We start from the raw sequence: 22,011 nt of genomic DNA on the forward strand, positions 1-22,011 counted from the left end.
TAATAAGTTTTACCATTTCCGTAAAAAAAAAACACTGCAGACATGCCTACAATATTCCTTTAATCACATTTGTAAAAGTAAAATTATGTACAATGACCTTGTGTTGCTGCTTTTAAGTACATTAGTAATTCCATAAATGAACTAATATAGAAAGAGTTTAAAGTTTTGATAATGATTAACCATGATTTCTTCTTTATCTAAATCTGCATTAAACACAGCCTGCATGTGTCCTTTCCCAGATGGAGATGTTATTGTTTCTCTTCTAACTACCCATTGGCTCTGTTGTTTTTCCTGCTGATAATGTCACTACTGGACACAGCTCTCTCTGGATTTTTGGGGATCTATGACAAACATTTGAATCTATTTGTAAGACTGGGTAGTAAAAGTGATAAATAATTACATCTACCATACTGACGTTTACATTTTGTCTTTTGCTTCTTTTATAGATTGTCAAAATCCACTCCAAGTCCCCCAACCAAAGGTCCGGAGTCATCTCACCATCACAGTCCAATCAAAGCTGAGGCCAAAATCCTCCCCCCCTCTCCATGACTCTAAGCCCCCTGTTGCACCTAAACCCAGGCCTGTGTTTCTGCTTCACTCACAGGAAGAGTCCTGCCATCAACAGAGGCTGAGTAACGGAGAACTGTCTCACTCTGATGGGGAGACAAGTGATCTCCTTGAAATGGCAGAGGAGAATCTCAACAAAGAGGAGAAAAAAGATGAACAGGGTGGGGTTAGTGACAACAGCGCTGGAGGGAATGACAAAGAGGACACAACAGGGGGAGAACCGGTGGTGGAAACAGAAAAGGAAGCAGAGATTCCTGCTGATGATGGTGATGTAGACAGTGTAGACTCCGAAGACACTGTCAAGGAGGATGATTTAATTGAGATTACAGAGGATGGGAACACAGAAAATGGCTCGATCAAGCCTGAAGGTGGTAACCACACTGATGAAGTGGACACATCAGTGCCTTCACAGTTTCCAAGTGAACTAGAGTATGAAGCAGGACAAGAGTCAGGGAGAGAACAGATTCTACTTGAAAAGAATGAAGGATGTTGTGCCCATGTGAGAGAGAACAACGACTCTGGTCTTAATGAAACAAACACTGAGCAAAGTGAGGACTGTTTACCAAGAGACTTGCTCACAAAAGCGGCTGAGTTGGAAGCAGACAGATTTGCATTTGGATTCAGTGTGCTTCCCACTGTAGCTGAGGAATATCCCTATGATGTAATTGGTCCCACAGATGATGCTAGTGATACATGTGAGTCATGTGACCCAACTGAAACGGGGGATACTGAAGTCTGGCAACCAGAGAGAGCCACCAAGGACATCTCGGGTTGTTTTCGATTCACGTCCAGCACAGAGGACGTATTTGGGCCTTATTCTGTCATCGGGGCTGTTCCAGGAGACGGGAGCGACACCGCTGATCCAGAGTGGGGCCCAGGTGGCGATGATGATGATGATGAAGTTGAATGTTCAGATAAAGTTAACACAAAAGATGCCTCTAACCAGGACCCTTACTATGTGTCATCAGATGACGTGGACAAGCTTGAAGACAAACAAGCAAACTCTGAACAGCATCACAGTGAGGATGCCACCGAAAAGTCTGATCAACAAAAAGACAACGCACAGGACAATGAGTCGGCAGATGAGTACGCGGACATCGACGACACGGTTTGCTTAAAAGCAGACAACACTGAGCAGAATGAATGCGTCTCATCAGAAGACTATGTTGAGATTGGCGATGAGGAAGAGGAGGAGGTTGAGATAGAAAAGAAACACATCAGAGGAAAAAGTGCATCCGAGAGGACAGCTAAACGTGAGCAGGCTTTCCGTGGCCAAAGAAAAAGCTGCCAGCCTCGTCTCAGGCTTTGCAACATCACAGTGCCAGCAGACCTAGACCTGGGCCGCACCCCAGAGCTCACCAACAGGGTGGTCTTTGCTCACACCACAGAGGCCTTTGAAGAGGACATTGAAGAACTGGACTGCCATATTGTGCCTTACTATGAAGACACAGACTCTGACAGTGAGCACATATACGTTGAGGTTGGGTTTGACTCAGATGGGGAGAGTTTTGTGACTCTAGATCGAAAATCCATTGTCACAAGATCACGATCCTACTCTGGTAAAATTTCAGGTTATGTTCCAGAAACTGTACCAGAAGAAACTGGGACAGAAGACCAAACTCATGACTACTGCACTGTAGCCGAGGATAAGCTTAGTGAACCTCTGAGTCACTCACAGCAGCCAGGAGTCAATAGTGTGACTCCATCTATGAAGTCTCGTCGCTTCCTTCTAAACTCGCGGTCTGCAGAAGGTCCCGAATCCTTGACTTCCCCTCCAGAGAACGTACAGGCGCTTAAGAATGAAATCCGAATGAAGAAAAAGGAGGACACTCTTTCCCTTCCTTGTGTCATAACTTCCTCTGGCAGCTTTTCCCAGCGTAGTCATCAGTCATCTAGTGGTGTCTCCACACCAACCTCTCTAGTGGAAATACCCCCACCATTTGAGCTAGCACCCATCACAAAGAGAACTGTGACCAAGAGTTCACCGGCTCTCTTGATCCAACACGAATCCACTGAAGTCCCAAAGAAAAAGAAATCCTCATTCAAGCGCTTCCTTGCACTCAAGTTCAAGAAGAAGACAGATTCAAAGGGTTTCAGTGATGGAAGTGTCCGCTCTTCACGGTCGTCTTCTGAGTCCAGCCATCATGGCACAAGAGTCATAGAGCTTGATCGCATCAGCAATTGCAGCTCTTCCCAACTTCAGTCCCGTATGGTGAACAACCAGAAGCATCCATCAGAACTACCGTCGTCCTTTATTCTTTACAATAAGAGGAAAGGGGACCACAAAGGTGATGGGAGGAGCGTCTCCAGAGTGGAGTCCTTCGAGGAGCGCTCTCGCCGCTCTGTCATGCCGTTGCCTTTGACCAAACCTCGTTCCATCTCTTTTCCTAGCGCAGATACCTCAGACTATGAAAACATACCAGCCATGAGCTCAGACTATGAAAACATTCAGATTCCAGGAAGACCAACCAGATCCCATACAGTTACCGAGTTTTTTGAGAATCCAACCCGCACAACTGTAGCCTGTAATGAGAATGATGGTTATGTGGATATGAACAGCTTCCCTGGAATTGACAGCAAACCCCAGACATCATCATCAACAGCAGATAATGAAAGGTAAGTTCAAAGTAAACCTCAAACCGTCTGGCTAGGGATGTTTGGTGACATGTTAGGGAAAGAACTTGACTCTAGCCACCTTGCAGTTACTTGACTTTGTATCCCATTGCAAACATTATACATTCACCAAGGAACTGCTTATATAAACACGAGCTTACCAATGTGTACACTATTACTGTGTATATTTATGATGGATATAAACTCACGTTTGTAGAGGGAAAAGGGGTTTAAAGCTCATTCAGAGTTCAATGAGAGAAAAGAAAACATGGTTTGTGAAAATGAATCATCAATCACTTATCACAATAATCTGTAACATTCAGGTAAACTGGGCCAAAGAATTCAGCCAACACACAGAATGGAACAAACAATAAAAGTTAATTTATTGTGCAGGAAAAACAGAAACATTAAAAAAGGGTTAGCGTAGCATGACATGGTTTTGCTTCAATTACTTGTCTTGTCTTACTTGGTCTGATCTGCATAAAGAGCTGACACTAGAGCTGCGGGAACTTAGATCATAATGAACACAGGTGGAAACAATCAAGTAGTTCCAGGTGAGCATGGCGATTAGGTAAGTTCAGAGAGAGAACAAAAACAGATCAGGAAACTTAGAACGCATGAAAAACTATTTGAAGACATAATCTTCAATGAATGAATGAGACAGTTGGACATTAAAATATGTACAGTGCTGACAAGTGTAACCAAAAAAAAAAGCAAAAACTGAACTAATCTGCAATGGTCAATTGTCTGTATTTGTGTAGCACCTTCTTAAGCTGGGCGGACACTGTGCGACTTTTTCACTCGTAGCACTCAGCTTCAGCTCAAACTACGACTTCCTCACAGGGCAGATCTCACGAGTCATGTGCTCACACTGTACGACCCAATTCTCGGTTGTGACCTGACTGCTCACACTGTATGTCTGCTAGCAACACGTCAGACCTAAAAATATGCTAAAAGTAGCAGTTTTTACTCAACACGTCAGACTTTTGTCTTGTTTTGCCTGTTGTCCTTCGGGAGTGCTGCAGGAGGACACAGAGGGATTTATGAGGGTTGGATGAGGAAAACGAAATAAAGAAAGTAAATCTGTGTTTTGTGATCAGTTTAATTTGACATGAACACGACAAACACGCTTTCTTGACAATCTTTGTGAGAAAAAAACGTGTAGAAACAAAAACGAACAGCGTGTGTTATTAGGGAAATAGCGGGCGAGCAGTGTTGATGCAGGATTGCGCATGCGCCGTGAGCGGTTCTGATACTTTTTGGGTCGCAGCTGCTCGAAGCGCCACTTCAACAGTGTGATACCCTCACGAGGGACGAGCAAAATATCAAACACGCCAGAAGTCCGTGCGAGCTCACGATTGCTGATCGGTAGCTGGTGTTAATCACCTCTGGTAACCCCCTGTACACTACACGACGCTCGGCGCAAAACTCGCCCCGATCTTGTGGATTCTCGCACGAGTGGAAAATCGGCTCAAAAAAGTGAAAAAGTCGCACAGTGTACGCCCGGCTTTAGTGTTCTACAACCCCCCAAAGCGCTTAACGACACAATCAGTCATTCACCCATTCACACACTGCTGATCATAAGCTATGTAGCCACAGCTGCCCTGAGGCACGCTGACGGAAGAGAGGACTGCCTGCTCTGGCACCGCCGGTCCCTCCGACCAACAGCAGCAGGCAAGGCAAGTGTCTTGCCCAAAGACACAACAGCAGAATTCTCTGGTGGAAGCCAGGATTGAACCTACAACCTTCTGATTACTGGACAACCCATTCTACATCCTGGACTACTGCTCTCCCACATTATAGGGGGCAAATGCTTTTTTGCATTAATGGATTAACCAATGATGAAAATAGTTTTATTATATATATGACAAGTGTATTTTAAATTGCATCCATGTAATACAATAATTTACTTTTACTTATTCATTGACATAAATTCAACTTTTCATAGATTCACTTTAATGAACAGTCTATTTTGTCGGTTACAAAAGAGGTGAGTACTCACTCATGAGTACATCTAAACTCTCATGTAGCCGCAGATATTCTAATACTGAACCTCTGGTGATGAAACACCAACCAGGTCTCTCTCATTGGAAACTCTTCTGTGTGAGAAACGAGCAGCCTGTTGTGTCAGGCTTCACTGGCTTTGGGAAGATGGACAATGCTTGTGGGAACGCTTACTTTTATTTTATTTGGTTTTAGAGGTCACAGCTGGAGCTGCTGCTTCCTATGCAATCTGAGGTAATAGAACAGGTAATGGCAATGAGGTAGATCATTGACTGTGCCTTGTACACATTAGAGAAAGTCATTATGGATGCAATTAAAAGTGACAAAATGGGTGAGGGGCTTCTTTCACACATCAAACTGGAGGGGGATGAAATAGAAAGTGAGAGCACCAGTAGAGGGGAAGTGTTAATAGAAAGAGGCAGATCAATAGAAAAAACAAGGTTTATAAAGTAGAAAGATGAACTTGACTTGTATGAACAGAAGGAAGAAAACGCAGTTCTGGTGGAATTTCTCTCCATTACCTGACCGATGTTTAGGAGGGCTTTTATAGAAGTAGCTTCCTCCCGAGGGCTTCTCTTTAACTGAGCTCTGGAGGGCTTGCAGGATTTACTGCAGTTGGAGATGGAGTGAGGAAGTACCACAATGAGACTGTACAAAATGATCCCAGTCCTTGCCACAGCTTCAACCATCTCCACACACAGTCATTTCCTCAATCTTAATTAAAAAAATCAAAACTGTTTGACCTCAGTCAATTAGAACAATATGCTTCGGCCATAGTTTGTGGATACATCCCATAAACCTCCACAGTATTAGAAAACATGCAACATCCTATATCTTTGAATATTGCAGTAACAAAATATTTTCACCTTTTCTTTACTTTACTGAACACATTACGCCTTGCACTATATCTTTAGCATCTGAGCCACTATGGTTTAAATCAGGTGTGAGATTTAGGGTAGTGAGGATCCATCAGACTGCCCAAATATATTACTGGAATGCAGATTTTGAATGCACGGCTGTTGGAAGTTCAATAGCTTATTGCTGTCCTTAACACTGAGCATGTTCAAATTTCAGTGGCATTCATTTTTTAAATAAGTCATCCTACATTAGTTGTTAGCAACCCTTCCAGTTTTGGGTTATTGATCGGTTGGTTGTTATTTGCTACTATTTGATCAGTGGACTCAGTGGTCTCCTTTAAAAAGCAGCTGAAGACTCACCTGTTCAAGCTGGCTTTTGTATGACCTTCTTCAACACTCTCTTTATTCTGCTCTCCCCACCTATTCCACCTTCCTCAGGATCCAATGATTTCCCTCTTTCCTATTCACTCTCTCTTAACATTTTTTCTTTTAAATCCCAATTGCCTACTTTTGCTCATTTTAAATATTTTTTAAACATTTTCTGAATGTTTTTTATATATTTTTTACATTTTTTTTGTTTGTGAAGCACCTCGTCATTTTTATCTTGAGAGGCGCTATAAAAATTATACGTTCTTCTATTTACACTGCAGAAACTTGCTATAATCATTTAACAAAATAGTAAATAGTAAATATTGTGTCACTACATTAGTGAGTCACAAGATAAATGTTTTTTGTTCCATTTTGAAGTGGGTTTTGGGAAAAACGTCAAGGAAATTTGTGGCAGACAGTTTTAAGAATAGCCTCTTACAGGACTGATGAGCTAACTGCTAGTCAGAGCTCAGTCCAGACCAAAAGGGTATCTAAAAACAGCTCCAGTTGCATCACAGTTTTTCTAAGTAATTTTTTAACTTGTTAGTTTGGCATTACGCAGTCATTTACATGAAGTGGTCTGGCAGTACTGCTGGTGCGCCCAGGGGTAATGTCCAGCAGGATTTTTTTAAACAGGTCCTTCACTGAGAAACCATTTATGTTCATTTAAGTAAGCCTCTTTTAGAAAACAGTGCCCCCGATTTGTCAGCAAGCCTGAGGCACACAGAAGGCAGATGCACCACGTCGCTCATTTTAAAAAGAAGCCATTAGAGTTACTGAGAGTGGCTACACGGGGAGCGCAACGCCACGTCCCAGAAATGCCAGGCCGCACAGAGGCACTAAAGATAGGTGCCAGTTCTTTTTCAAGCGTTGTGGCACGGCTGTTTACAACATCGTGGAGTACAGACATTACAACAGCTCTATGGCACAAACCCAACCATCAAAACATAGATGAGGAGCTTATATATGCTACCTGAGTACAGTATAAGTAACTTTAAAGTACTATTGATCTTAAATTATTCTAATAATTAGTGTACTTATCCATTTTTAATCAATTAGAGTGTCACAAAACATGATGGCAAATTTGATCACATATAAACAAAAGTCACTTTCCACTTCCTGTTCTCAAGTCCAGCGTGATGTTGTGAATATTACGAGATTTTCCAACAAGCGTTCAGCGGCATAACAAGTCCTATGTAACCATTTGACTTCCCAAAAGTGCAATGCTTCTGTGGCGAAGTGCATCTGTCTTCTGTGTGCCCCAGGCTTTAGGTTGTTTAAGTGTATAAAGTATAAGTCTGACCATCAGCTCGTTGGTCCTGCTGGTTTTAAGTCTCTCTGAGCAGAGGCTTCTCAGAGCAGATAACAGATAAGATAGTAATCAGTTATAACCAGAGCACCCAGAAAAACCCCATGCATGCACTGAGAGAACATACAAACTCAGAATGCTGCAAATGGGATTAAAACCTGCAATCTTGTTGCAGACAAGATCAGAAAGCAAGAACTTAAGAGATAAAATGAACTCGAGTACTTTAAAGAATATAGAAATAAGATTACCAACAAAGGAAACATAAATCCTAACATACTGGTTCTGGTGAGCCAGTAAACTTTAAATATGTTAGCATTTGACACATGTCAACTTCCTAAATAAAGCCCAGCTGGTCAGGATTGTTTATGGCACATTGTTTGATGTCTTACGTGTCATGTTGTGGGCAAGGTGCTTAACCCAGGCCATGAAGAACCACACGTGAAAACCAGGTAAGTAAAATAAGTACAATGTTTCATTAAATGAAGCTAAGGAAAAACTAAGGGCGCTGTTCCAGAAAAGCAGGAACAGAAACAGACCAGAAATATAAAATGAAAGAATAAACAATCGTGAATACGAGGCGGAACCAGAGAACCAAGAGAATAATAAGTTTGGTGTTTAACTGTTCTTACGGTCTTAAACCAGCTCTTAGCGGTGGTGGACTGGGTTAAGTTCAGTGGAGGAGAGGCAGCAGGTCCGATGGTTGTAGAGGAGGTGGACAGGAGAAGGTTGTGTGAGTCCAGGGTGTAGGTTGGCAGGCAGGCAGGCAGAGCGATGGAGAGTGGAGGCCAGAGGATCCTGAGCGACGGGACGAGGAAAACAACTCCAGGCGTAGTTAGAGGATGCGAGGCACGATACTAGAAACAAGAGCATACAGGATCTCATAGAACAAGTTCGTTGGAAGATCAGGTAACGTACTGGGCTAGAAGCTACCCTGGTGAGAGTATCAACCGGCGCTGGAGTTGTGTCACACCGCTCCTTAAATCCCCTGGCCCTCTGATTAGCGAAATCAGGATCAGCTGGAGCTCGTGCCACGCCCACCTGCAACACAAACAGCTGACTGCCAGGTTACCTCACCTGCTGATAGAGGCAGACCGTGACATTACGTAGACGGCAAAAACACACCAGTCCTTTCACTTTGTCCACATTCCAACAGGAAACACTTTTGTTACTTTTGTCTCTCTTTGACAATCCAGCACAGGCCCAGTTTATGAGTATTTGAGCTTACTGTGGACATCAACAGCAATAAAGTTGTTCTACAGTCGCTTGGGTAATTGCCTTTTTTAGTTCCATATTGCACTTGACTTATCAAATCTTGACACTACTGCTGTCCCAGGCTGCCTAGATGAGAATGACAGTGATTTATTAGGAACACCTTCAGTACAGTTGGGTTTCAGATGCATTGAGGGCTTTTGTGGGTTTGTGAGGAAAATGGCCTCAGAGAGCTGAAGACAAACTCCACGCCTGCAGTCACAGACGTGCACTTTAGGCAGAATACTGCTAGGCTGCAGGCTCGTTTCTACTGGTGTGATTTATCTATTTCAGCATCCCGACGCCACATTAGCAAAAAAAATTCAGAGTAAGCAAAAGTAGAGTGTTCACTAGCAACGTATAGCACACACACACACACATAAAGAGAAAAACTATATGATTCATTCTAATTTAGGTGTGTGTACTGTGTATCTGTTGCAGCTCCCTGCTGTTTTATCAAAGATGATGCTGCCTCTGTGACTGCTGCATCAGCAGAAATGTATCGACACATGGTTGCGCAGCAACACGACCAAAACAAAGCAAGTTAAGGATGAATGTTCCCAACTTGGGATTTTGTTCAGCTTAGAACCCTTTTCTTTTATGCATTACTTATTAAATTGTTATGTTTTTATTTTAAACTCAACAAAAATAAAAAATAAAAAACTGCTCAGAGTGATGACAAAGTCCTGGTGTGACCTTTAAAACAGTACCTCCACCCACTGTTTTGTTAGTATTAGTAGTGATGAGGGAGCCATCTTGAGTACATTGTTGTGCTGGGTGGGGCGCCACGCAGCAAGGCAGTGGACAGGGCGTGTCGCTGGCTCGCCAGGATTGGTGCCAACTGCTCTAGGGTCATGAACAGGTCATCCCAAGGGAGGAAGTATCCAGCCCAGGAGCTTCCTATCACCCTGTTTACAGGAAATGCAGAACAAGGGTGGAGTTGTGGTGGGAGGTAGAGGAGGTGGAGTGAAGAGACGACAGGTAGGATGAAGTGTGGGAGGAAGGGGCTCACTGTGGTGAGGTGGAGGTCTGGACTTTTCCTCAAACAACACATTGAGGTGTGGTGCTGTCAGGAATGTCAAGTCTGCTGTTGTTTCACCAAGAATGTCCCGTCTCTCCTCAAGCATGCAGAAGTTTAACTGGGAATTGTGTGAAAGGATTTATAGACATCAAAGAGTAAGATTTTTATTTTAGGCCATTTTCAAATGTGCTTCTGTGTAAACATTATAAATACTTGTTGTCTTACCCGTTGCTGATAGCAGGCAGCAGTTCAGGAAATAGAGCAGGTTGTCCAGCAATCGGAGGGTTGTAGGAATGACCCCGGCTCTGACCAGAGAATGCTGCTGTCGTGTCCTCGGGCAAGACACTTAACCCATCTTGCCTGCTGGTGGTGGTTGGAAGACCCGGTGGCACCAGTGTTCAGCAGCCTCGCTTCCGTCAGTGCGCCCCAGGGCAGCTGTGGCTACATTGTATCTCATCCCCACCAGTGTGTGAATGTTTGTGTGAATGGATGAAGTGCCTTGGGGGGGTTATAGAACCCTCAGAAGGTGCTGGACAAATACTGACCATTCACATTCAAGCTTCCTTAAGGATCTTTGTTTGGAGAAATTGTGTTTATTTCCATCAGGATTGATAAGCTAACAGTGAGTTGCTGCTGTCTTAAGATAGTGCCAGTCTCAAAAAGATTTGCTGCTGTTTATTTGAAACTGAGCTAGTTTTGAATTACATAATTATCTATGTGGTATTCAGTGATTATTTACAATAAAATGTAACTGTGTTATGCTTTATGCAATATTGCTCTAGAAAAGTGAAGAAATTAGAGCTGTTTTAACTAAGTTGGCAACTTAGTAGAATTTGGATTTGGAATCTGCCCCAAGTGGAGGAGTTAAAGTATCTCAAGGTCTTGTTCACGAGTGAAGGAATGATGGAGCGCAAGACTGATAAGTGGATTGGTGCTGCGTTTACAGTACTGCAGGAGTTGTGGCGAAGAGAGGGCTGAGCCGGACGAACCAGTTGATCTACGTTCCTACCCTCACCTATGGTCACGAGCTTTGGGTAGTGACCGAAAGAACGAGATTGCAACTACAAGCAGCCAGAATTACTTTTCTCCACGGGGTGGCTGCGCTCTCCCTTAGAGATAGGGTGAGAAGTTTGGTCATCTGGAAGGGGCTCAGAGACTCGCTGCTCCTCCACATCGAGAGGAGCCAGTTGAGGTGGCTTGGACATCTAGTTACGATGCCTCACAGACACCTCCCTGGTGAGGTTTTTCCAGGCATATCCAAATGGGTGGAGCCTCAAGAGAAGATCCAGGACATGTTGGAGGGACTGTCTCTCGGCTGGCCAGAGAACGTCTTGGGATTCCTCTGGAGGAGCTGGCCCAAGTGGCTGGAGAGAGGGAAGTCTGGGCTTCTCTACTTAGGCTGCTGCCCTTGCAACCTAACTCTGGATAAGCGGCTGAAAATTGATGGATGGATGGATGGACTGATGGATAGATCAGGGTTGTCCAAACTCTTCAAGATGAGAAAAAAACCCGCAGAAAATCACTCCAAGGCTCATAAATGGCTTTGGATATGTATTCGTTAGATGTTCCCTGCTGGAACTAGAAACAAACTGAATTAACTTTTAGTTTTCTTATAGCCATCAAAATTTAATTATAGCCTGCTTTGATGTAATGAGTAATCTTAAGAGAGCCTTTTCTCATACGCATTAATAACTGGATTGCCTAACAGCTGTTACATTTTCAATATGAGAAGGTTCTAAACCATGAGTGGCACAGTTAGGTTGATTTGGTGAATGGATGAGCCCCTTTCCATTTACAACTAGAATTTGAGAGATTTTTGTATTTTTCCTGTTTTGAAACTCTGTTAGCTCTCAATAATTTCACAACTATTAAAAGCAGATTTTATAACATCAGCAACCATGACCTTGAATTACAAACATAATGCAGAATAATCTAAGACAGTCACATCCAACGCAAGGTCATAGTAGTCACAGTAGTCATAGTTACCACAGCATCACCAACACAACAGATTCAGCAAAAATACCTTTCTGTCTAAAAACAGCAAACACTTTGAAACAGCCTCTGTATTCTTAATCTCTCTATTAGCATCACTCTCCTCTAGAGTTAGCAGAACTAATGAACCTGTTTTGTTGGTCTTGTTTTCTATAATGATGCCATTACATATGTATTTTAATATGAGCTCTTTAGCTTGATTGATTTACATATTATAGGCACCATCAAATCCACTAACGACGGTTGACAACATTCATTTTTAACCATTAAGTCATTGTGTCTGCTTCTGAATTTGCACAGTAGATTTAAATCAGCCATGTTAGCAGCACAATCAGCTACAATGACAATGTCTTAATAGACCTTGGAAAGGACTTTTATATTTGTGAAACACAATGTCATATGACAAGAGTTGACTATTTCCTAAAACTATTAAAAAATTAACAATTTATTCTATTTTTCATTTCTGTGAAAGCTTCCTATAAATTACTGGGGACTGCGGTAGAAGATGAAAAATACGAAACTCCTCAGAAGATCATGTGATAGATAGTATGATAAATCAGAGCTGAAGACTGACTTCAACGAAGAAAAATCCTCTCCAGGTCTCCCTCCTTTACGGCATCACCCAGGAGCTTAGACTTCAGGCTGACCTGACCAGTCTGGGGTCAACCATGAGTAATGGGCTGTAGGTGCGTTCACCAGCCCACCCGCAAAAGGATGTTAGAGGTCTGCTTGTGTGTGATAAAAGGAAAACTCAGGGTTTAAAGTGAGCCTGGTGATGCATGTCTGAATGAAAATAAAGTAGATGTGTCTGTTAGCCTTTAACATTCTGAAAGCAATCTACTTCATCCACTCTGGGGCAAAGCAGTCATTCCAATGTGATCTGAGTGTTTTTTGTTTTGTTTTATATATTTTAAAGTAAGAATTATTTGATGTTATCAGCAGTATTCAGAGTTCTGAACTGCAAATTACATCAGTAGTCCTGTTTCCAATATTGGAACTTCTGGGTAATTTTATAGGATGTTCCCGAAATGCATGTCTCCTTTTCGACACATTTGCGTCTTCTTTGACAGTGTATGGTGGACTGCCTCGTTGACTGACATCCACAGGGGTGAATACTTAACGTTGTTCATTTTCCAATAGCATGCAAAGACAGTTTCAATCAATCAATCAAGCTCTATTTATGTAGCTTTTTCCACCACCCTTAAAGAGGGCCCAAGGCGCTGGACAAGAAAAGTAATAAAGTTACTTAAAAGTAGCAAGTTATAAAAACATTAAAAACAAAATAAGAACATAGGAATTTGTGAGCACAATAAAATGCAAATGAGATTACATTTCGATAAAATAATATTAAAATTAAGTAGTTCAAAGAAAGTTCAAAACAAAAAATAGAAAATAGAAACCAAAAGCATTAGGAGAAGGCCATCCTATAAAAATGAGTCTTCAACCTGCTCTTAAAAGACTGCCAGTGATGGGGACTGATTGTGAGCGGGAGCTGGTTCCAGAGAGAGGGTGCAAGGATTTAAAAAGCCCGATCACCACGAGTCTTAAATCGGGTGCGGGGGACAATAAGCAATTTCTGGTCAGCTGACCGCAGTGACCTTGATGGAACATGCTTTCTTAAGAGCTCCGCTAAGTAGGTGGGGGCACTGCCTTGGAAAAACTTAAACACACAAAGCAGAATTTTAAACTGTGCCTGGTATGAGACTGGGAGTCAGTGAAGGGAGGCCAGCACTGGAGAAATGTGGTCCCTTTTCCTAGTTCCAGTCAATAACCTAGCTGCCCTGTTCTGAATTAACTGCAGGTGATGCACAATAGTCTGACCCAACCCATCATATAGGGAGTTACAATACTCAAGCCTAGAGATCACAAACGCTTGATGTTTGAAATACAACTGTAGATTGCAACCCACAATTGAGCTCGGTCTATGGGTTGTGGCCAGACTATATATTCACATATATAGGATGACTTTCCAGGTCACAAGACAGTAGGAGCAGGTGAGAATAAGAGGGCAGGCCTAGATGAAGGCAATTAGGAAATTGTTGCAGAAACAACAGGAGACCATTTGGGGTAATTGACCACTTAAGCACCAGATGACTCAGGTTTGATCAGCCTGTGATGGGCCTGTCTCAAATGAGTCTTGTGTTACCTTTATGTTTACAGGATAAGTGTGTGTGACAGCATGTGTTCTTTTCATGTGGGATGTTCCTTATTTTAAATTTAATTTTATATGTCCTATTTTTTCTTTAAGATCTAGCAGTGGCGGTTCTACATGGAATTACTCCCCGGGCGAGGCCCCCTTTGAGCGCCCCCCCAACCGCCCCCACCACCACCACCACACCACCCCACCTGCACGAACACACACGTTTTCCATAAACAGGCATGTTTTATTAGAACGACTATTGAACATTCATTTTTCTAAGTTGCACATATTTACATTAATTACTATGAAGTTGTCAGAATGTAAAGCACTATACATTATATACTGTATCAAAATATATAGAATCAAATATACAAAAACAACTAAACTAACTAAATATTAAGAATATATGCACATAATATATAATACATATTCTAAATAGCAAAAATATTTCACACATAACAAACTAAAGATAATCACTACAGCACTGCACTTAGAACAGAAAACACAAACTAAAATTAAAACCTAACCTTGATGCAAAGTCATCAATAATGTCATCATATGAAATCTGCTCCCCTACTGAGTGATTGATACTAATCAGAGCCAGGTCAGTGAGCCGCCCCTGAAACATAGGTGACCTCAGGTATGACTTGATCAAGTTTTGAAAAGCTCCTCTCAGCTGGAGCCACAGTGACTGGCAGAGCAGTCCAAAAGTTGGGGTAGATCTCCAATAGATCTCATGATCCATAATATTTTACAATTGCCTCTGAAATTGTAATTTAAACTGACATAAAAAAAACTGTAGACTACCAAAAATGCCAACTTTTACAGAACAAATCATGTAAAAAATAATCAGTGCAGCCATCTGCAATAAATAAACAGGATAGTTAGTGGTGACTGGGGTGTTTTCTTCTGCTTGTAGAGTTGTTTTATTTATTATTATGTGAACTTGATCAACATGTGTTTGTTGTTGTTCAGGCAGGCCACAGGCTGCAGCGAGCATTTAACAAATCCTAGTTTGAATCAATAAAAAACGATTCAAGGAATTTATTCGAACCATTTGAATATTCGTTTCAATATTTCAGCCCTATTAGCTCTGTTAGCAACTAGTTGACCGGATTTAACCGTTAAAATCCCAGTTAACTGGTTCAAAAAATTGAAAACATTCATCATGAGGGCGACCATACCTTTATTTTTCTCCTCTTTTTTTCTTTTTTATTCCTGAATCGGGCACCTGTTGGTTTTAGCCTTTTTATGTTCATCTCTTCTGTTTGGCTCTTGACTCAATAAGTTTCCTTTTGTCAGGACTAAACAATTTGACCTTGATGGGGGGGGTGACCACAAAATCGTTTTGTTTTTCCTTTTTTTATTCGGCCATTTCACACAATTCAGAAACACCTGAAAGAATGATAGGCCTGTGTTTATGATATTATGAATGAAATGTGGAAGAACATCAAGATGTGATCGACTTTAGCCATGTTGATACAGTTGATTCAGCCCCTACCCGCTCATTTCATTTGGACCCACCCAGAGGTGAATTCCCCCGCCGCACCCCTCCCCTTCCTCTTCTTCATACACACACGGTGCACGGAGCGCCTGCAGCTGCAGGGGGCGCCAACTTGCTGTTTCCAATCCAGACACTGTCATATGACAGATAATAGAAAACCTCGGTGCGGCGCAGATTTCCTTTTTTTTTTTTTTTTTTTTTACTCAGCGCTTGTGCGCCCCTTTTGTGTCATGAAAAAATGCCGCCCCGGGCAACTGCCCTGTCTGCCCGTGCCTAAAACCGCTACTGAGATCTAGGCAATGACAAGTTAATTGTGTACCTATGCAGTGACAATAAAAGGAATCTCGATAACTGGATGAGACTGAAGCTTATAACCGTTGGTGTGGGGAAAAATTTAGGAGCGGTATCAGTGACTAGTTTTGCAAATTTGCAGAACTGTTTTTGCTTTTTCCCATTTAAAGCCTTTTCACAATGAGAAAATAATATTCATTAAAGTATATCTCGATTTTACATTAGACACGTTCACTTTGTGTGGGACATTTGTGGGTGTTTTTGGTGTTTTGCACTTGTTACTTAAACGCAACACATTAGCATGAAAAGCTGTCAGTCTGTAGCCTTGGCAATGGGGTGTGCGTGGCAAAGCTGGAGAACTAGTGAGCGTAGTTAGTTGATTTATGCACTTGTTGGATGGTTGTGTCACTGCTGCTGCTGTACAACATGTAATTGCCATTTTACGACTTTTTACAACCTTTGTCGTTATTATAAGACAATAAACACGTTAATACGTAAAATGTTCTCATTAAAATGACTTTTATTACGAGAGTTTCTCATTGTCACAAGATACTGCCCCATTTTCACTTGTAGTGAAGGCAGTACGCTTCCATATGAGACCCAACAATGCTGAGGTTTTGTATACTGATGAGACATCACCAAGTGATCTTTCAAAATTAAGATATAAATGGTGGCACTGAACATTTATGTTCAATCAAGAATTATAACGTCTTCTATTAACAATCATGCTCAATGCAGTAAAGCAGCTTTCTTAAAACTTGCATCAATCAGAAAGAGACGTCTGATTCATGTCCCATAAGTGCATTTTATGTCACTTACTGGTGATGTGACAGCTGTCAGACACATTCAAATGGTCTTAAAGGGCCAGAGAACAAAACAAATTAGTGCAAGTTGCATTTAAAAAGGATTACATGTAGAATGTTCTGCATATCCCCTCAGGTATTACAGCACACTAAAGGATTAACACAATTGTGTGTCATCTCCTCTGTAGCTAATCGGGAGAGGAATTAAAGTTCCCCTATGAAGCAAAAAAATAATAATTAAATGCTTAGAGACACTCACAGGAAGCAGAAAAGCATTCACTTGGGGATTGAATTGGGTTTGAATCTACCTCATGAGATTACAGTGCGGTTCATTTATTGTAGGTGTGCAGTTGGGAATTTGTGTGTCCCTCCCACTTCTTTGTATTCCCAAATGAAAATACAAAGTATGATGTGCATTATCATCAACCCTTAATGTAATAGGTCTCATAATACAGAAAAGTCAGTGCATTTTTTGTATTTTTTTTATACTTCTGCTGTTTTTTTTATTTTTGGCAGTGCCTACACTGAGCCTTTCCCAATGAATACCATCTCTGCTGGTCTGCCAGCGGATGAAGACCACGGACAAACCTCGGAAGAGGAAGATGGGGTTGTGGAGCAAGGTTTTGACCGACAGGTGAGTGATGAGATGAAGATGAAAGGGTGATTGATGTTGGTTTCCAGCAAACCCAGCGAATTCTGAGACTGTGGTTCAATCACACCTGAAAAAATATCACAACCAATAGATGAAAGGATTCTTGTTTGATCTGTTGTTTATATGTGATTTGGCAACGTACTGCCTCCTCTGTGGCAGAATTGTGCTATCTGTCCCGTTAAGGTCGACATGTAATTCAAAGTCTAATTAAAGTCGCTTTGAATAAATATTAAAAACAAAATGAGGCCGTTTAAATGGTCATGTGTGCTGCATGGGCAACAATATTGGATCTCAACCACTTTTGCCTAAAGTGTGAACGCAGCCTACACACTACATGTTCTCCTTTTTCTGTATATACTTCAGCCATTTGTAAAACTAGCCTGATGAAAGTTGAGTTCCTCCTGTTTTTATTTAATAGAAAGCAGAAATTATGCAGTACATCAGAGCTGGACCTCACCCATCCTGCTGATGTCACAATAATAACAACTCTGCTCTCATCATGGATTTCTTTGTTTTCTTTCACTTCAAAGAAAAGTTACAAGAAATTGATCCTAAAAAAGCAAGGATGAAGATTAAAGAGAGTTGAATTAACCTCGGGCAAATCAATTTAAGTCCCTTTAAAGCTGAATTTGTAAAAAGCTGCACAGAGAAAAACGCAACACTGAACAAACACAGGAGCCAGAAAATGGCCCGTTTTGAAACCCAGTGATTAGCCTCTAAATCAATGGGCAGTACTGTTGCCACCCCTACACATACAGCCACTCATAAATAATGCATCTGAATTTAAATGTCTCCTATTTGAGAAAGCCTTCATGTCTTTGCTTCACAGTAATGAAATAATCTGTCTTCTTTTGACGGCGCAAATCTACAAACCAAAGCATAGAAAGAAAAGGTGTTGTTCAGTCAGCCTCTTTAGCTGCTGTTGTTGCTATTAGAGCCTTAGAGGAGTGAGTGGTCACAAAGAGGCTTTCAACATTAACCGGTTTCATCCATCTGCCACCTTTCTCCCTCTGTGTTGAGCAGATTGATGGCCGATCTCGAGCGTTCTACATCGCTAAAGAGCTGGTGGACTCTGAGAGACTGTGAGTACCTGCAAACACCTAAGCTGAAACACGATTCTCTTTTTTTCCCCAAATTATTATTATTTATGTGCCCTATTACTGCACTTTACTCGTGCTCGACTATATCTCTGCTGCTGCTAATGCTAATTCATCAAGCAGTGTGCAGCCAATTACACAAGTGTCCTGCTGCTCTTTTAACTATTCCTCTGTTGTCGTTTCCTCATTGGGGATCGCTTCATTTATTTAATTAGTCTTAAAGACAAATGGACTGGGCCATTTGTTGGACGGTGCTTTTCATTCCACAGTTCATATCTAATGTTTCTGTTTTTTCTTTGTTTTTAGATACGTTACTGCCCTCAAGCACATCCAGGAGGTAAGTAAACCATTCTCTTTACATCATAAATGTCCTAAATGGACTTGAAATCTTGTAACTTAAAGCTAAAGCTACTAATATGATCTTATCACCCATGTCTGCTGCCCAGTCTCTGTCTCCAGCTTCTCTGCCTCTTTCTTTTCCTTTTGTTATGTTAGCTGGAAGTTTATCAGTGTTATTGCAGCGAAATTTACTTCCTGGTGTTGATCAAGTTGTCATGGAGTACTCCAGTGTGCTCAGTTGTAAGATGACGCAGAGTCCTCACAACACCAGCGTTCCTGGTGTTTGCACACACGACTGGATTGCAATTTTAGGGTTGTTGGAGTCTTTTATTTTGATGCAAAGACTGAGCTTATGCTTATGACCAGTTAGGCCATCAGGCAGATGATTTTCATTTTGGTGACCAAGTGTAGTGGGCACAGCGAAGTGGATTGTTAGCCAGGATGCATAAAAGCTATTAGGGCAAATCTATATACCAAGCTACTTTTTACTAGCTCAGTGGATCACTGGTATGATTTGCCCTGAGACTGGGAGATTGTGTGTTCTAATCCGCGGATCATACCAAAGACTTGACAATGTTTCCCTGCTTGACACTCAGCACTAAGGGGTTTGATTGGGGGGTTAAACTGCTGAATAGTTCCCGAGCGTGGCTGTGTCTGCAGCGCAATGCTCCCCCAGGAGATGTGTCAAATGCGGATAAATAATTTCACCAGTGTGTGATGAAACAAAACTCTCACCCCTCAAATCATAGCTATAGGGAACTTAAGTCACGCCCATCTACTTCCGGACCATGGGTCCCCGGAAGAACGAAAAAATGAATGCAAGTCAATGGGGCTAAAAACGCTATGTTCTAATTCCGCTTGTTATGTGCCATGGATTTCACATATGATGTCTGTGGATTTTAAATAGATATTTTGATACCAAGAAAGCGCTTATTTTGCAATTGAGAGGGAAATGTTATTTTAGGTTTTGTGTGAAAATAAGCCCAGGACTACAAATCACGAAAGTGACATCATCGAACCAGACATGGAGAAAAAACGAGGGAAAATGGCTGTAAGTTTAACGAACTTAAAATTCTTCCTTCAGGAGGAAAACGTTACTATAAATATGGCCATGTGGTAGTAGCAGCTACGCTGGGGAGAGGAGATTCTGTGGTGATGGTGACGTACCGACATCTAGATTATAGTCATGCTAATTACGAACTTTTACAAGCTGATAAATCTCAAAGTACGTGACAGGCGTGCTCGAGACACCATTCACTAATTTTTGTTGAAATTGCAGTACAGCATATCCAGGGTCTAAGGCAAAGTAGATTAGAAAATAGCTCTTTTAGTTGACTTGCATTGATTTTTTCATTCTTCCAAGGACCCATGTGCCGATCAGAAAGAGAGGAGACTTAGGCTCCCTATCATCCCTGGGCCATATCCACCTGATACAGAAACCCACATTGCCAGAGAAAACGAGATAGTGCTAAACACCAGTCACTGTTTTCTAGGTCCAAACACGTTTTGTTGTCTGTGACTTCAAACGGTGTTTGTCGTTTTGGGACTCTGGTAGTTTGTCCTAAAGTTGGTTTGAGAGTGACAACCGGATGATTTTAACTTTTCTTAGCATTCTGAGTTGCAACGTATTTGTACAAAAACTACTATTTTTGTACCTTCAGAGAATGCTATTGACATGACTCCTGTATAATCTTCGGTACTGCCCATTGGCTGGCCATTTGATCACGTGATCACGTTTTGCACGGGAGCCTCTTATCTTTTTTTGTCTCCTTTGGGTCTGTTTATGAGCTGATATTGGAACTAATATATTTCTTTGCTTAGCATTGAGGTGAGTGGACCTTGAATCTATCTGTCTCTGTTATTAATAGGGCTGCTAACTTTTGAACTTTTCAACGCGTGAGACCGTGTGTGTGTGTGTGTGTGTGTGTGTGTGTGTGTGTGTGTGTGTGTGTGTGTGTGTGTGTGTGTGTGTGTGTGTGTGTGTGTGTGTGTGTGTGTGTGTGTGTGTGTGTGTGTGTGTGTTTGTGTGTGTGTGTGTGTGTGTGCATGCGTGTTTCTGTTTCTCCGGGCCTGGAGAGCCAGTATCCAGCACATTTTAATGGTTTCTCTAGTCCAACACACTAGATTCAGTGGTTGAATCACCTGTGCAGCAGCTCATCAGGCTCTGCAGAAGCCTGTTAATCACCTGCTGATTGAAATTGGGTGTGTTGAAGCAGAGTTCAAACTAAAATGTGCTGGATACCGGACCTCGAGGCCCGGAATTGAATGGCCCTGATCTAGAGCATTACTATGTCAACATTCTACAGATTGGGATATTCTGTTAGTTTGAGCTTGATACAGGTGGATGTTATACTTTTAGAGAAAGTGAGCTATTTGCCTGGGAATCCCAGCACAGTGTGTACTAACACACATTCTGGGAAAAAACAAGGAGCTGCATTAAGTGAGCGGCACACATGAGCTATTGTTCCATTGTCTGATAAGGAATAACAAGAATACAAAGAATTTCCAGGCCCTGTCTCCACAAAGGAAGGGAGGCCGTGCTCCTCTTCTAAACGACCCTCCCCACATGTGAGCCTCGGACTTCTCTCTTGGTCATAACTGGCTGTTCAACCAAGTGCTAAATGTTGATTCTTGAGCAGCAAATGAGGCTAAAAGGACCCAAGTGTGTGTTTGTGCATGAGAAAACATGGCTGCTCGTTTTTCTTTACCCCCAGCACACATGATGAATGGAACTCGCTCCTGATTGATAGTGCGTGATGAATTTTGCGTTCTGAGGTGCCCGGTGTTATCTCATTATCTCACGCCCTGCTGTGACATGTCTGTTTGTTTTACGCCTGCGTTTGACACAGAAGTGAAATTGATGAGCCTCTGACACTTCTACCTCAGAGACACGCCATGTCTCCCAGGATGGTGGGACTTCAGTCACAGCTGCGGTGAAAGAGAAAACCAATATCACTCCACGCACACTGAGGTCTCGATTCAGACCTCTTCGGTTTCTCTTTTAGTTCATTTCCTGAGAAGATAAATAACCTCTTCTCCCTGTTTTTCACTCTCCTGTGCCATAATTCATCATACTAACCCATTTGGTCTCGGACACTGCTGATATTAATGCACATATTTTATGTGCTTTGAATGCACTTTAATAGAGCCAAATTTGAGCATTAAACTGTCAGTTTTCTGGTTCTTGTCTGCAGAGAAGTGCAAA

At 41.9% G+C, this 22,011-nt stretch overlaps 1 protein-coding gene across 2 annotated transcripts in view; it reads left to right on the forward strand.

Moving 5' to 3' along the window:
- Nucleotides 1–22,011, forward strand: part of fgd5a (FYVE, RhoGEF and PH domain containing 5a) — a 50,479-nt gene that overhangs the window by 2,456 nt on the left and 26,012 nt on the right. For both annotated transcript variants that reach the window (XM_070549906.1, XM_070549907.1), the window contains exons 2-5: nucleotides 447–3,183; nucleotides 17,235–17,352; nucleotides 18,394–18,452; nucleotides 18,774–18,804. In XM_070549906.1, coding sequence (XP_070406007.1) covers nucleotides 447–3,183; nucleotides 17,235–17,352; nucleotides 18,394–18,452; nucleotides 18,774–18,804 — 2,945 coding nt within the window. The remainder of the gene's footprint in view (nucleotides 1–446; nucleotides 3,184–17,234; nucleotides 17,353–18,393; nucleotides 18,453–18,773; nucleotides 18,805–22,011) is intronic.

Source organism: Nothobranchius furzeri, chromosome 3, assembly GCF_043380555.1.
Source record: "Nothobranchius furzeri strain GRZ-AD chromosome 3, NfurGRZ-RIMD1, whole genome shotgun sequence".
In the NCBI taxonomy this organism is placed as follows: domain Eukaryota; kingdom Metazoa; phylum Chordata; class Actinopteri; order Cyprinodontiformes; family Nothobranchiidae; genus Nothobranchius; species Nothobranchius furzeri.